Raw genomic sequence first — 15883 nt, forward strand, 5'->3', positions numbered from 1 at the left:
CAAGATTTGACATCATAATGTTGTTAAATTAGCCTACACTACAGTGTAGTTGCGTAAAGTATAGCCAACTACCTAAACGAATGCAACTGGGGACTATAACGTACGATAATGTGACATGTTATAAACTTAAAAATATATATATATATATATATATATATATATATATATATATATATATATATATATATATATATATATATATATATATATATATATATATATATATATATATATATATATATATATATATATATATATATATATAGACGTTTAACTTTAAAATAGACGCTAAAATAATGTTTTGATTTACAAACTTATAAGAAACTATTACTGGAATGTATGCACAAACAAAAGTATGTTTGCGTACCGTTTTGAAGGGAGAACTCAATTTGGCTTAATTCAATGCTAATTGTGGTGTTTGCAAACTAGCAATTTTTTTGAGAGTGAGAACTTTTCTTGCAGTGCCATGACTCTTACAAACTGAAATGCTTGTTCCTGGTATTACAGTAATTGCATTCCCTGCTTGAGTCCCATAGAAGCGCTAATCGAAACATCAGCACTTCAATGAACAAATAAACACTTCATTCAATGGATAAGACAACCCCCCGGGACGCCCGAACGAGCGCTGTTAACCTGCTAAAGAGTCCACCCCTCCAACAGGCAGCAGTTAAAGGTGGTTTCAAAAATTCAATAAATATCGTTGTGACATATGGTTTTGTATGTGTGTAAAAAAACACTACTTTATGAAATTCGCGTCGCATATATAATATAGCCTATGACTATTGTTTAAGGGTATTTTGTCTTAACATGGAGAGGCATTGACTGTTTTTATACACATTATTCAATCCATTCCTTAATGTGCATTAAACTATATACATTTTTCAGTTGGCTACTGTTTCGTTTTTAATAATCATAACATCTCCATTTTAATAACTATAAAAAATCACATTTTACAATTCTAATAAAAAGTGGTATCTTTGTACTGACTTTTCAGTAATAGTATTCCTATAGTAATATATTGCACGCTTTTTTTTTTCAAATTCAGTGATTTAATCTGCAGAGTACGTCATAGTTAACCACATTATGTTTTGTTGACAGTGGCGACGCATCCATCACAGAGAACAAATCATTCTAGGAATCAATCAATTCAAGATTAGAAAATTACTACAAAACAAACTCAACTAATGCAATGTAGCAAAACACCTTAAGAGACCTTGATTGGCTTCTCCCTGCACTCCGCCCCTGCAGTTCGGTGATTAGACCATCGGCACTGGGGGAGTGACTGCACTGCCTGGTGTATAAATATGGAAAGCATCACTCCGAGCCAGAGCAGTCAGCAGCACTAGCATTGAGTTGAACTGTGAATCCCGGAGCTGTGTTATAAACGAATCGACTAACAACTTGAAACTTCGCCTTCATTTTCAGACCAAACATACGGAGTGACAGGAGCCAGTGTAACGGAACCCCAGTTGTATTGAACTGACAATTTGAAAAAGGAAAAGTAACCAGTGTTTCGAGTCTCTTAATTTCCTCAGCCATTTTGACTGCACGCCTGGGGGCTATTATTATTATTATTATTTTTTTTTTTTTTTTTTTTTTTTTTTTTTTTGCTGCTCCTCCTCAAGTATACACGGTTTGCAAATTGGTTGCAACTCTGTGTCAAAGCAATGAAGCGAGATGAGTCGCCTCTTTAAGATCTGATTGGACTGGGTTTGTTCTGAGGGCAGCAAGAAGTTGGCTGGACTGCTGCTTCGTTGTTTCAGCAACTGAAGAATACACTGAAAAAAACACCGAACTGTGAAGGATGGAGTGCTACCTGTTGGAGATTTACCTGCTTCTAGCGCTTGCTCTTCTGCAGCGATCGAGCTGCGCTACAGCAAAGGAACTGACCTGCCAGGAGGTATCCGTGCCTTTGTGCAAAGGAATCGGCTACAACTACACCTACATGCCGAACCAGTTTAACCACGACACGCAGGATGAAGCTGGCTTGGAGGTACACCAGTTCTGGCCTCTGGTCGAGATCCAGTGCTCTCCGGACCTGAAGTTCTTCCTCTGCAGCATGTACACGCCGATCTGCCTGGAGGACTATAAGAAACCACTGCCACCTTGCAGGAGCGTCTGCGAGAGAGCCAGAGCTGGGTGCGCACCTTTAATGAGGCAGTATGGCTTTGCGTGGCCAGATCGAATGAGATGTGACCGGCTGCCGGTGCAAGGCAACCCAGATACACTGTGCATGGACTACAATAGGACTGATTTAACTACTGCTTCGCCGATCTTTCCCAAGCCGACTGTTCACCCTGGCAAGCCATCGAGCCCGCACAAAAACAAAAATGGGATCCGACCTCCAGTACCGGGCAGCAAACACCGACCCCCGGTTACCCCCTGTGAGCCAGGGTGCCAATGCCGTGCGCCTATGGTAAAGATCACCAGCGAGCGGCACCCCCTATACAACAGGGTCAGCACGGGTCAGATGCCGAACTGCGCAATGCCATGCCACAACCCTTACTTCACCCACGAAGAGAGGACTTTCACCGCTTTCTGGATTGGACTTTGGTCAGTGCTTTGTTTTGTTTCCACTTTTGCCACTGTCGCCACTTTCTTGATCGACATGGAAAGGTTCAAATACCCGGAGAGGCCGATCATCTTCCTGTCAGCTTGCTACATGTTTGTTTCTGTGGGCTACATCGTGAGGCTGATCGCCGGGCACGAAAAAGTAGCCTGCAACAGGGAGTACGAGGTGGAGCACATTCACTACGAGACCACGGGCCCAGCTCTGTGCACTGTCGTGTTTCTCTTGGTTTACTTCTTTGGCATGGCCAGCTCCATCTGGTGGGTTATACTGTCCCTGACTTGGTTCTTGGCTGCGGGAATGAAATGGGGCAACGAGGCCATAGCAAGTTATTCTCAGTATTTCCACCTGGCAGCTTGGCTGATCCCGAGCATCAAATCTATCGCTGTACTGGCACTCAGTTCCGTGGACGGTGACCCGGTGGCTGGGATCTGCTACGTTGGCAACCAAAACTTAGACAATCTCCGAGGCTTCGTGTTGGCGCCTCTGGTTATATACTTATTTATTGGGACAATGTTCCTCTTGGCGGGGTTCGTGTCTTTATTCAGGATCAGAAGCGTGATCAAGCAAGGGGGCACAAAAACGGACAAGCTGGAAAAGCTGATGATCCGGATTGGGATTTTTACAGTTCTTTACACGGTGCCTGCAACAATTGTAGTCGCATGCTATTTTTACGAACAGCACAACAGACAGAGTTGGGAAACAACCCACAACTGTTCCTGCTTGGTAGAGCAGGACATAAAAAAGCCAGAATACGCTGTGTTTATGTTAAAATACTTTATGTGCCTTTTGGTAGGCATCACGTCAGGAGTGTGGATATGGTCGGGGAAAACTCTGGAGTCCTGGCGAGCTTTCACGACGCGGTGCTGCTGGGGAAGCAAAGGCACGAGCGGTTCCCTGTACAGTGATGCTAGCACGGGACTAACGTGGAGATCGGGTACTGCGAGTTCAATGTCTTACCCCAAACAAATGCCATTATCCCAGGTTTGAGAAGATCTACGGACACTCAACGGCCTAGAGATTCTCTCCTAGTTTATTCTAATTAGCACAAGAATGAACTCCTGATAGCTTTTATTAGCCAGAAGTAGAAGCGCCGGTTGGAACAATGCACCTGGCATAATTACTGCAGATTCTCTATTTATATGCACAGGACCTCCAGTGGGCAACCGCTTGAGAGGAAAGAGCAGAGCACTGTCTGTGCCCTGAAGACAAGACTGTCTTAAATATAAATGTCCTAGCAGGATACAATTGAGCGTGTATTGTTTAAGATAAACATAGTGCCAAAAAGGCGTAATTGACTGCAATCATGTGTCAAAGCTGGTTTTAAAATAAGCCTTGAAGTCTTAGTACCCAGATATTATACGGGTTTTCTCGCAAAAGTATTTATATAATGATTTGTATTATGTACAAACTTGTAAATTGTGTATATATCCAAAGTTATAAAAAGTAGTGTAAATTCTGTATAAAATGTAGCTGTCACCGTGTGATAGCAAAATTTGACTTTCTATTTTGACATTAAAAAAACAACTTTTGATAAATTAATACTTTTCTGGTTCTGCTTTTTACCTGTAACACATCACGTCAGTAAAATCATTATTATCTAAATGCAGCATTGAGGATGGTCTCAGTGGGGCTGTTCTGTGGTGCGCTATGGTTTAAACTAGCTGTTGAAACAGATGTCTTTTTTAACGTGTATACAGAAAGTATTGTTTGGCTGTCGAGCTGGTCTAGTGTATCAGAGGGGGGGGGGGGGTGTTTGAAATGGGAGAATGACCTTAATAATTGCTGAACCTTTTACCTGCTTGCCCAATCGCTCAGTACGCTCTTTTTAAACGAGGGCTAAATCAATACAATCTGAAGGGAGCGGGGTCTTTTCATCTGAACATCTTTGATCTTGCGTTTTGAAAAAAAAAGAATTCACATCACGTTTTTTTTTTATTTATTTCCAAGCGCCCAGTTTCTCTTCTTTGCCCGATTGGCCACCACGGAGCTTTGGGGAGCCGTTGAATTGAAGGGGCATGGCGGGGGACGCCAGGTTGTGTAGAAGACATACTTGTAACAGTATAGTGAACACGAGGGAAACGAGAGACCAGCCTTTTGAACAGCTTTCTAGGTATTGTTGGTCAGCCTGCAGGCACTGAGGCATGGGCTGGAGCATTGTTGAACTGGCAGTGAATGCCCTACAGGTGGTCTGCGCACATAACCCCCGTTTAAAGGGCTTTTATATAATAAGACAACTGCATTCACAAAGCTGTCTTCTTTTTCTGCTCCTAATTAAACTCATGAATAACTATAGTACACTTTTTTTGTTTTTTTTTTCTCTTGTTTTCAAAGTAAACCCGCAATAGTCAATTAGTATCGGATCAAGCGCATTATTATCCACATTTATTAGTAGTCGTAGTAGTATTCTCTTATTTAAACTCTATCTAAAGAAATGGCGGTAAAATATGCCCTGGGCCACTACCATGTGTGGCATGTCAAGAGGCAATTAACTGCATAGTCCAGCGAACGATTTAAAACATATTGCTCGTTCATAGCCCAACCTGTGCAATGACTATTAAAAGTTAAAAAAAAAAAAAAAAAAAGTTTCACACATGCTTTTGTAATTGCCTCACTTGTTATTTGCTTGTGGTATGGCAGTAATGTAGTACATTGACACGTACAGATAGATAAAGGAAACACAATTAAATGCAAGAGCACTGATGATTTAGCGATACATGTAGCATAAGACAATGGCCAAAAATAAATAAATAAAATGCTACAAAGTTTGCTTTGGGAAAAAATGTTTTGTTATATATATTTTTTTTATTTTATATTTGACCCAAGTAATCCAGCATCGGCTGTTATTGCTTTTAAAATGAAACGCATGCATTCGTAGTGTCTTTATCTATTTTGTTCTACAGATTGGGACTGTGTGTATCAACAGTGGAACGGTGAGTTTGTATTGAATTCGACTATTAGTGTTGGAAGCCAGAAGCCGTGCCAGCTGGCGTGCTTACCTTGAGCTATGCTATCATCGTCCAAAGCTTTTTTGTATACCTTCACTGTATCGCTCTTCGCGGGGCTGTCTACACGTTTTATTACTACTAATTCTGTTGCCCAACGAATAACTGTTTTATCCATATTATTGTCAATAATAATTCCTGTTTCTTTGTCTAGTTTTGCCCAAAATGTAAAAATATCACATTCTAAATGATATTGACGATATTAACGCGTTTGGTGCGCTGTTATTTAGTAGAATCATTTGTGAAACTGTATTGGAGCTCATGCAAGACATCAGTGAGTATTGGATCTGTTTTCGCTACACAAAAATAACGAAGTTACATATTGTGCATTAGCACCAGAAAACAACGAGGACCCCAGTTCTTCCTGTCACCCTTACGAATCCCCGTACCAGGCCTACTGAACGTATGCAATCCAACAAATCCGTGTATGTAGATGGCTTTACTCAAACAAACACTTCGGTGAGACCGGACCTTTTCTTTGTGACTTGCTTAAAACGCTTTCTGTCTAAATTTCAAGATTACAAGTTGCTTTTTGTGGGTAGAGCAACGTGTGCATTATTATTATTATTATTATTATTATTATTATTATTATTATTTAGCAGACGCGTTTATCAATTTTTCGCCTCATCCGAAGTACTGTGGGTAATTCATTTAATTTAAATTTCCTGTAACTGACGCACAACAATATATGTGGTCTAGTGCATATAATCTACTCAATCATATTAAATTAGCATTCCCTGTTATTACAGACAAACTATATAGGCTTTTCCAAAGCAATTAACTCACTCACTTGATTAAATCATTACCTTACATTCAAACCCCCCGTCCACACCCAGACCAGACGCACTCTTAACACTCTTAACATGGATGCAGTGGTGTGCCCTCTTTCAGGCATTGCATCATTCGCTTTGTTCTAGTTTAATTTGCTTTTGTTTTGCATTTTTGCTACATTTCATTGGGTGTATTTCAGTCCAAGGCCATAATAAAAGGTACGGATGAAGGCTGAGGGTAGGAAGGCTGTAGACAATAACATGTTAAAGAAAGGGCCTGTACAGGAGGTCCCGGGTTCAAATCCCGGCTCATGCACTGAATAGCTGTGTGACCCTGAGCGAGTCACTGAACCTCTTTGTGCTCGTCTTTCGGGTGAGAGGTTGTTGTAAGAGACTCTGTAGCTGATGCATAGTTAACACATTTTAGTCTCTAAGTCGTTTTGGATAAAAGGAGTCTGCTAAATAAGCAAATAATATTAACTTAACCACTCTGTATTACAAGCGCAATGCATTGCTGCCAGCTTGTGGTGAAGTTATGAATTAACGCGCTTAGTACACAGTAGGTGTAACAGTAGGGTATTGCGTGAAATGTGAGGTGTTTGTCAGTTCAGTTGCGAGTTCAAGGCAACACATAACATTGTGCTTTACATGTCATGTAGTAATTGTATTAACTCGAGTGTTGTAGTTAAACAAAAGGCCCGTCTGTGAAGAAACTTGCAACAGCTATGTATTCACTAAATCGTAGTTGAACTTTTCATGACAAATACAACATGCACAGGGGTCATGTTTTATTAACGATAATAAAAACAATTGCAATATGTCGTGTGTGCTAGGTACTGTACGAATGAGGATTGCCATTACAATATTTCAACTCGATCGTTATTATGACGTTTTTATAACACCGCTCTTTCTTCACCTGTTTAAACATGCATGCCACATGCCAGATTACTTTCAGTATATATTTTAACCTACACATTGTAACCTACACAGTGTAACCTATACAGTATACATTGTAACCTATACATTGTAACATATACAGTATACATTGTATCCTACACATTGTAACCTACACAGTCTTCCGTTCGTCTTGCAATCCGCATTTATACATGGATACAAGTTTGACACATGTTCCCTAATTGTTCGGGTTTTTCAAAATGTGTATTATAATCAAAATAGGCTCAAACTCTGTCTGTCAGTGATGTTGTAGATTCTAATCTTGAAATGCAGAAAGACGCCGTCTGTTCTGTACAAGCCGATATAACTCAATCCATCAGAAGCCATTTCCTGTTCTGTGTGTCTGTTTTCTCGACTCCTCCACATCGACAGACTTTTTCCGAAGCAGGATATTTAAGGAACAGTGTACTGGTTCATCCCGTATATGCGCCACTGTGCAACTAGAGAAAGTTATGAAACGGTCTGTTTGTTTGTTTGTTTTTTATATATATATATATATATATATATATATATATATATATATATATATATATATATATATATATATATATATATATATATATATATATATACTATATATATATTGTTCCAATTAACTGATGTAAAAGTATTCAAGCTCTAGTGTAGATGAATCTAGTCTAGGTACAGACTGAATCATTCATGGCTATTAATTAACACACAGGAGGCTGATTACACTAGTGCAGTGATTAAATACCGTATAATCGTAAATCTCGAAAAACTACTTGCTTCTAAATCTTTTGTAGTCATTTTTGTATTACTTTAGTATAAATACATGTTAATTTGGATTCATATGTTGTTTTTTTCTGACTTTATGTGAACGAAAAGACACGCATGTGCCTGTTTTCCCATTGGAAATAGTGATATGTTGAAATATCACTGTCCTGGTCACAAAAGCAAAGTTTGTGGGGAATAATAGCCATTTTCTATACTTTTGAGGCATAAGCAATTAGGAAATAGCACTTACTAACCAGTAAGTAACAAAAAATTGTTACACAGTGTTATAACTGATCGTCTTGCTTGCCACACCCCCGTGTATACACTGCACTGTGGAACGGAATACTGTAGGCGAGCACAGAAATAAGCGTAGCTTACTTTAAGCTTTCATGTTTTCACCTTATTAAACGTCATTGAACAAACACGATTGGATTTAGGTTATATACAAATATACTTTAAGGAATAACATCTACAAACAGATGGTTTTCTTTGCACACATTTCACTTCTCCATTTGATGTGTATTACACAGGGTACAGACGTAATTATAATGTTTTGTTTAATAGTGTTAGATCTATGATGTGTGTTTTTGAATGGGTGGATTTGTAACTCCTTTGAAGGGCCGATGTACATGACGTTAACGCTCCTTCAGTTAATAATGTGTAATATGTTTATGGTATGAAGTTAATTATTTCATGTCTAAGACGTGACTCCAGTCTGCTAACTGCACAGTTCAGGAGTCCGGTGAAGATAGGGATATTACTGCTAACTGTACAGTTCAGGAGTCCGGTGAAGATGGGGATATTGCTGCTAACTGTACAGTTCAGGAGTCCGGTGAAGATGGGGATATTGCTGCTAACTGTACAGTTCAGGAGTCCGGTGAAGATGGGGATATTGCCAACCTCAATTAATTTAATCGGGACTCGTTTTCCCACACTGATTCATTATTTTATTGAAACCATCCTGTTTTTTTGTTTATTTTGTTTTTTGGTTGTTTGTTTTTGGAGGATAAACTTAGGTAGTAACAATAAAGCAATTAAAACTTGGTTCCCTAAAAAGAATCATGTCAACTATTGCATCAATTTTAGAGCAAGTCTCGTCGTAACCCATGAAGTGCCCTGTTATTTAAATTGTATCTAACTATATTCCTATAATTAAAGATAACATTGTGTTAACTGAAAGTTAAGTCTAAATGTAATGTATCAAATTACACATACAGCTTGTGTTCTGATTTTTTTCAAAGACCAATTAATTTGGTATTTAAATGGTTAAACGGACCCATCCTTACGGTCTCTGAAACGGGTACAGCAGGGGTGGCCAGCCCTCGTGCAGTCTGACTCAAACTGATTGAAAACAAATGTAAACAGGTTATGTGTGCCGGACACACCTTGCTGAGTCCACTAGAGGGCGCCACGGTGTTCAGCTGTACTGCCATTAGTACAATACTGTGTAATAATATTAATGTATTGTTTTCTTAAGTTTATTTTACCTTGAAGTCAGTCGTTAAGGCATCATATCCAGAGACACATTCTTGCAGACAGTTTTCCCTTGTTAAACATACATATTAGATAGTCAATTACCATGATATTCTCAGTAGAGTATCTGTTCCAGTGGTATTTGCCAGTGAACAAACACAATCTGGACATTGTGTCTGTATTATCAGATATTCTTATGTTTTTTCCTGAGCTGCAACCCATTGTGTACAATATTACTCTGCAGCTGCACTAGGAGTGTAGAAGTGCGAAACGGGTTTAAAAAGGAGAGGATACTGGTGAGTTATGCGTCATATTTTAGTATAAACATTAAAAATGATAGTGAGTACGAGATACAATTAGCAATTGTATAAAATGATCAAGTATGAATATGTGCGTCTGTGTGAAGTAAAAATAACATTTTTAATGTACGTATTTCAAAGATACTAGTAGTTAAAAAAAAAAAAAAAAAAAAAAAAAAAAGTATGCAATTTACTAAAGGATATATTTTTCCCTACCTGCCTAAGAAATTGCATGTAGTGTAATTCAACCCAGAATCAGCAGAGGGCGGTAAATATACATTGATAATACAAAATTACACTGGGGCATAAATAAGTGGAATATAAAATAATACGCCATAGTTAGTCTTGTGTAGACTTGATATTGGCTGATGTTCTGTTCCTTGTATTTTACATTGGTTATCAAGGAAGTAAACTCATATAGAACTGAACCAGTGTACTGTGGTTGAACAGGAGTCTGGGATCTAAGGCTCAAAGAGGTAAAACGGGCCATAAATGCCACACAGCTAGTCTTCTTAAGAAAATAAATACAAATTTGAGGTAACACTGCTGGTGTTCCTCTTTTACATTGACTCCCAAAGAGAGATCTGTGCTGTTTGATCTCGTTGTTCTAATATCATGGGATGTGCTACAGATCAAACAGAAATAGGTTAGATACAGATATGGCTGGGAGCTGAGAGCACAGTGTATATGTAGTGTATATGTATGTATGTAGTGTATATTTATAATTAGGGTAAAATGCCTCCACAGAATGTCAAACTTCAATTAGCAATAAGTAGGTTTGACCTTAAATTCTGAGCAATTTTCATGGTCAGGGAGGCGTGGGTTCACATCCTGGCTGTGTTAAGTCAGCGGTCTTCACTGGGGAATGTGGAGGGAGCATTTCTCCTCCTCTCTACAGCGAACCTGACTGGCCAGGCGTCCAATGAGCTCAGGCAGATGCCTGCAGGGCTGGCCTTTGTCCTCCAGAGGGTGGTATCTCGCCGACATCCGCTCTCGAGTTCCTGGGTGTAAAAGAGGGAAGCTAGCTTGGTCGTGGGATTGGAGGACACCCATTGAACCTTCATGTATCCTGAGCTCTGTGGGGAATTGCTGTGGTGATGGGGGGGAAAAAAACTACTGGGCATTCCAAATTGGGAAGGAAAGCAGGGGTAAAATAATTGGGCACAGTAAATTATAAAAACAAAAATAAATACAAATTTGAGCAATTTATTCTCTGGTCAGAAAATGACTGCGGAATGGCATCATCTACAGTTGTCTTCATTTTAGGAGCGGAAGACTGCTTTTTGAACTCCTGACAACAATGTATTGTTTGCATTTACAGAAGTGGGATGATCTCAGTCCATTGTATTGTACCCAACAGGAGAAATATGATAAATATTCCTTTCCCAATGTTTGCATTTAACCTGCTTGAGCATGCGGTCCTGAAAGTATTAAATATATTGAACGCAGTAATAGAATACATGTAGCATCGTTGTAACACTGTTGTACTGTAGCATCATTGTAACACTGTTGTACTGTAAGCTCGTAACATTGCAGCTACCCTTGGTCTATAGTGAGGGACAATTGCCATTGCAGCGCCACTGCCTATCATTTGGTAAGGGGATACAGAACTGCTTTCAACAAGCTTTGCTCTCCACTTCATTTATTTACTCCACACACCATCTGCGTTTCAGTCTTTTTATAGATATGTCACATGCCTGCCCCTGACCCTGGTGGGACTCAGAATTCTGAAACTTTACCTTTTGTTGTACATGCACGTGTCCCTCCTCGGGATCAATAGGTATCAGCCTGCCAACATCGAAATAAATTAAAATTCAGCGATTAGAGGAAGATCAGTGAAATAAAAAAACAAGTGAAACTTTTTTTTATTAGTATCTGCAGGAAACTTAATAGCTTAATTCATGTACTGAATTGCAAAGTTTGGTAAAGCAGGTCAATATGGAAAAATGTAATAAAGTGAGTGAGACTTTTTGTTTAGTATCGGTAAGCCCTTCACAAACACATACTAATTTACAGAGTGAAGGACAGATGACAGACTACAGGCCTACAGGCCCATAGCAGCTGTTTCAAATGTTTTATCCTCCCCAACTGGGCGAGCGGTCAGTTTCTGGGGTTTGGTTCCAGCCTCTATACTTGAGTTTTATTTCAAATTTCCTAAAATCAACTTGTGATTGCATATTTTTCTTTTAAACAAAGTAAACAATGTAAATCCACCACTACAAAGAAAACCAGATTACTGTGTATGTTAATAATGCAAGCAGATCCCTGTTCATTTCACACCCATTCTGATCTCTTCTCCCGCACTTCACTGCAGCTTGACTGTCCACCCGAGGAGCTCATTTCCACCAGCGTGTACCGGCCTGTCCTCCTGGTATGGACAGTGGATGTGGAATCTGCCTCCCCTGCCTGGACATTCTCCCTTAACCTGGAGGGTTGTGGTCTGAGACGGCCATGTCTGCTGTACCTCCCTGGCATTCCAGGTGCCAGCTTGGATTCAGTCAAGCAAATTGCAGTCTTGCTTCCTTCCGGTTCTAAAGGTTCCTCCTGTGCTTGTGTGCAGGCATTGTTGTGGTTTGCGTTGGCCACATGGGATGACAGAACCTCAGAATGTTCAGCCAAGTTCTTCACCCCTTCATCCAGCTGAATGGAGGCGGCACAGTCTGCACTCAAGTCGCTCCCCCTCCTTTTGTTCAGAGCATTGGGAGCTGTGTAGCCCTCTGTCATTTCCAGCTGCGAGTCTACATTCCTGTTCGGAGGAGTCAGGTAGTACTGCTCTTCCTCATACATCCTTTCCATCAGCAGTTTATTCTTCCGGCTCTGCCTCATAGACCTCTTGATCACGCAGATCAGATCTGCGATATTCAGCAGGAAGGAGATGGCGCTGACCCCGAACATGAAATTGATCAGCATGGTTTTCTCTGTGGGTCTGGAGATGTAGCAATCCACCATGCTGGTGCAAGGAGACTCGTAGCACAAGTATCTCTTTGGGATGAAAAACCCAAAGAGATAATATTGCCCAGCCCCAAACCCAGCTTCAAAAAGGATCCGCAGCAGCAGCTGAAAAACGTAAGCTCCTGGGAAACTGGGTATTTTTCCTCTCTCTACCTCCAATGCTGTTTTAGTCAGTGAAGCCTTCCTGACTGTTTCTTGGTGTATTTTATGAAGGGATAGGGTTTTAAGTTTGCTGGATAAATTGTTCTCCAAGGAGAGGCCTGTGGATACTTTGTGAATCACGTAGACAATAAATATAACATGTGGCAGGCAGAGGATGACTATCTGAACAAGCCAAAACCTGAAGTGGGACACAGGAGCAAACACGTCGTAGCACACATTGGCACACCCGGGCTGTATGGTATTGCAGATAAATCGCTCTTGTTCGTCATGGTAGAGGGGATAACCAGCAAAAAGCAGAATGAGGATCCTGAGCATGATCATCAGGGTTAGCCAGATTTTTCCTGGAATGAAATAAATAATAATAAGACTCAAGCTTTAACCTAACAATGTTTTATAGAAACTAACTCATCCGTTTGCTGCTTCATTTGATTTTACATTCCAGTACTGCAGATGTATGCTGTATTTAATTAGGGATACAGTTTCCAGAGAGGATTAGCGCATTTTGGGCTTCATTCACTAAACAGCGGTAAGGTGTTTTGCAGGCAGTAAGCCCCCTTCACTGCGTGCATTGTATACCTGCTGTGTTCAGTAACCAGTGGCAGGCAACCTAGCCGTGGAAAAAAGCGTGTGGAAAAAGCAGTGTTCGAGTCATTTAAATATAATGAATAATGTTAATGTGTGCAAATGTATGCAACTCACGTCACAAAATACCACAAGGGAGGTATTTCGTATGCAAACCATATTCACTTAAGGGTGCTACCTTTACTAGGTGCCTCAGTGTGTGTTGAATGTACCGCTTATTGAAACCAGGCGGTATCACAGAACCAGGAGAAGAGCGCAAATGAGAGCAGAAGAGCTGCACAGGAGAGCGAGAGTCAGGGAGAGAGGATAATGGACCAGGCAGACGTTACTAGGGCTGTGTGAGGAGGAGGAGGTAATAACTAGATACAGATTGAGCACAGAGCTCATACTAGCATATGAGGAGATTAAATCTGATCTGCAGCCACTTACAGATAGGAGTCATGCAGTGCCAGGTCTAGTGAAATTGTTGTGCACACTGCATTATTTAGCATCTCGGTCGTTTCACACAACTGTCAGAAATTGGATGGATATTCCAACCCACCTTTCCCTGGTGTTTACAGCAGGTACTGAATGCCCGGTTGAAACGCGCCGGGAATTATATCTTATCCCAGACAGACAGATGCTCTCCATGATATAAAAGTGGCCTTTAACGAAGTGTCTGGCTTTCCAAATGTATTGGGCGCTATTGATTGCACCCCCGTAGCGCTCTCACCACCCCAATGTTAAATAGTACTGTATATAAATATTCTTCAATAATAAGAACGAAACGTTTAAATCTGTTTCTGAGTAGCATTCAGAGCACTGCCCCTTTTAAAACAAAAAAAAAGACTTAAAGTCAAATCACACAGGCAGGCACCGTGTCCAAGAAGCACAGCATCACAAAGATCAGAAAAAAAGACTGCAAAACAGATAAACCTCGCATTTTAGTTACAGTTTCCAGGAAATTTAAAAAAAAAAAGTTCAGCGGCTGTCTGAAGTATTTTGATTAGCAATGTTTAGTTTTACAGAAAATGAGTATTTTCAACAGACTATTTGGGTACCCTACATTTTGAAGATGCAAGTCCACTTTTTTGTTTAAAATAAATAAATTAGCAAGTTTACAGCAGCATGCGATCTGTGTTCTTTTACATGCTCGCTCAGCTACAAAATACAAATCTCACTCGCAGACCCTCACAGCTACACGTAAACCAAACAACTTACAGGCTTGTTTGTATTTTCAGCGTATGATATACTGCATTTTAAAGGGAATAAAGGCAGTGCCTAACCAAAAGTGTTTTTACATTCATTTCGCAAGAATCCACGGGCTTTTGTTCAAATTCACGATTTCCGTGACCACTATGGCCTCCGTGATAACATCCTTAGTTACGGGTTATCTCAGAATCGACTCTTTTTAAAGACCAAGGTAACCATACGACTGAAGGATAGAAAACATCGATTTTTTTGTTTGTTTGTTTTATAGGTGTTGCTGTTAGTCAGAAATTTGCTTCTATATCCATCCTAACAAAACTATTGATAATTATTAATCATAGATCTAACTAACAGTAAACCTATACTGTGTTTCTTATTTTTCTTCTCTTAACTCGTTGCTGCCCTGTGTCTAATATTTGACATTGAAAATAATAGGTATGGGAACATAACCTGGGCAGTAAAGGGTTAAAACAGTGCTACAACTCCAGGTTCATCTACAAATACAGTATACATACCTACTACTGTGACATTGCAGTTGAGAGAGATGAAGAGTAAATCCACAGTGTTCCAGCGACCCATGTTAGTAACCAGCAGAGAGCAGCAGAGAGACCCAAGACCAGAGCTGGAATTGTCAGGTCAAAAGACAATCAGTCCAAGAGAAAAATGACATTGAAATTACAGGGACAGAGCCAGAACAAAAACAAACAAACAAACAAAAAAAACCTGTCCTTCTGTCAAGGTAACATCAATGCTGTATGAGGGCTATATGGAACCCAAACTATCCCCACTCGTTTGCAGAGCCCAGAGTGTTGAGATGCTCTTCTTACCTCTAAGTCTAGCCCTGAAGCCGTGACAACTGCAGCAAGATCATGGAAACCAGGAGACCTGTCCCCCATTGTGGGCTATTCTTACTCACTAAAGGCATGCCGGTATCCTGACATTGCTGAGATATTTTGGTGCTGGTTGTCTTTACAGGAAAATAGAAGCCACTGGATTGCGCAGTAAAGCTGTGTATTGGGTTCTGCAGCACAATGGAGAGTATTTGGAGCCGAGCACCTCTGTAACTGTGCCTTACTGGAATTGAGATTATTGAGTTGTGTTTCTAATACTGCATTATGACCTGTCCGTGCTTGCATTGTTTTTGACTAGGTGCCCATTGGATTTTGACATCCCCCCCCCTCTTAAAACAATTAG

At 40.2% G+C, this 15883-nt stretch overlaps 2 protein-coding genes across 2 annotated transcripts; one reads left to right on the plus strand and one right to left on the minus strand.

The window, feature by feature from the left end:
* Positions 1–1619: 1619 nt before the first annotated feature.
* On the plus strand, positions 1620–4045 carry LOC121310915 (frizzled-8-like). The gene has a single exon (XM_041243829.1). It carries the CDS (start codon positions 1805–1807, stop codon positions 3557–3559), a length of 1755 nt encoding a protein of 584 aa, XP_041099763.1. The 5' UTR covers positions 1620–1804; the 3' UTR covers positions 3560–4045.
* A 7660-nt stretch (positions 4046–11705) lies between these two features.
* LOC121308111 (gap junction delta-4 protein-like) lies at positions 11706–15359 on the minus strand. The gene is made up of 2 exons (XM_041240401.1): positions 15205–15359; positions 11706–13260 (listed from the first exon to the last, which is right to left on the minus strand). Exons 1-2 carry the CDS (start codon positions 15266–15268, stop codon positions 12080–12082), a joined length of 1245 nt encoding a protein of 414 aa, XP_041096335.1. The 5' UTR covers positions 15269–15359; the 3' UTR covers positions 11706–12079.
* Positions 15360–15883: the final 524 nt, after the last annotated feature.

Source organism: Polyodon spathula, chromosome 3 (assembly GCF_017654505.1).
Source record: "Polyodon spathula isolate WHYD16114869_AA chromosome 3, ASM1765450v1, whole genome shotgun sequence".
Classification (NCBI taxonomy): Eukaryota; Metazoa; Chordata; class Actinopteri; order Acipenseriformes; family Polyodontidae; genus Polyodon; species Polyodon spathula.

Coding starts and splice junctions, on each gene's coding strand:
- LOC121310915 (XM_041243829.1), top strand. CDS start 1,805: ATGGAGTGCTACCTGTTGGAGATTTACCTGCTTCTAGCGCTTGCTCTT.
- LOC121308111 (XM_041240401.1), bottom strand. CDS start 15,268: ATGGGTCGCTGGAACACTGTGGATTTACTCTTCATCTCTCTCAACTGC. Junction 13,261..15,204: donor CTGCAATGTCACAGTAGTAG/GTATGTATACTG, acceptor ATTTCATTCCAG/GAAAAATCTGGCTAACCCTG.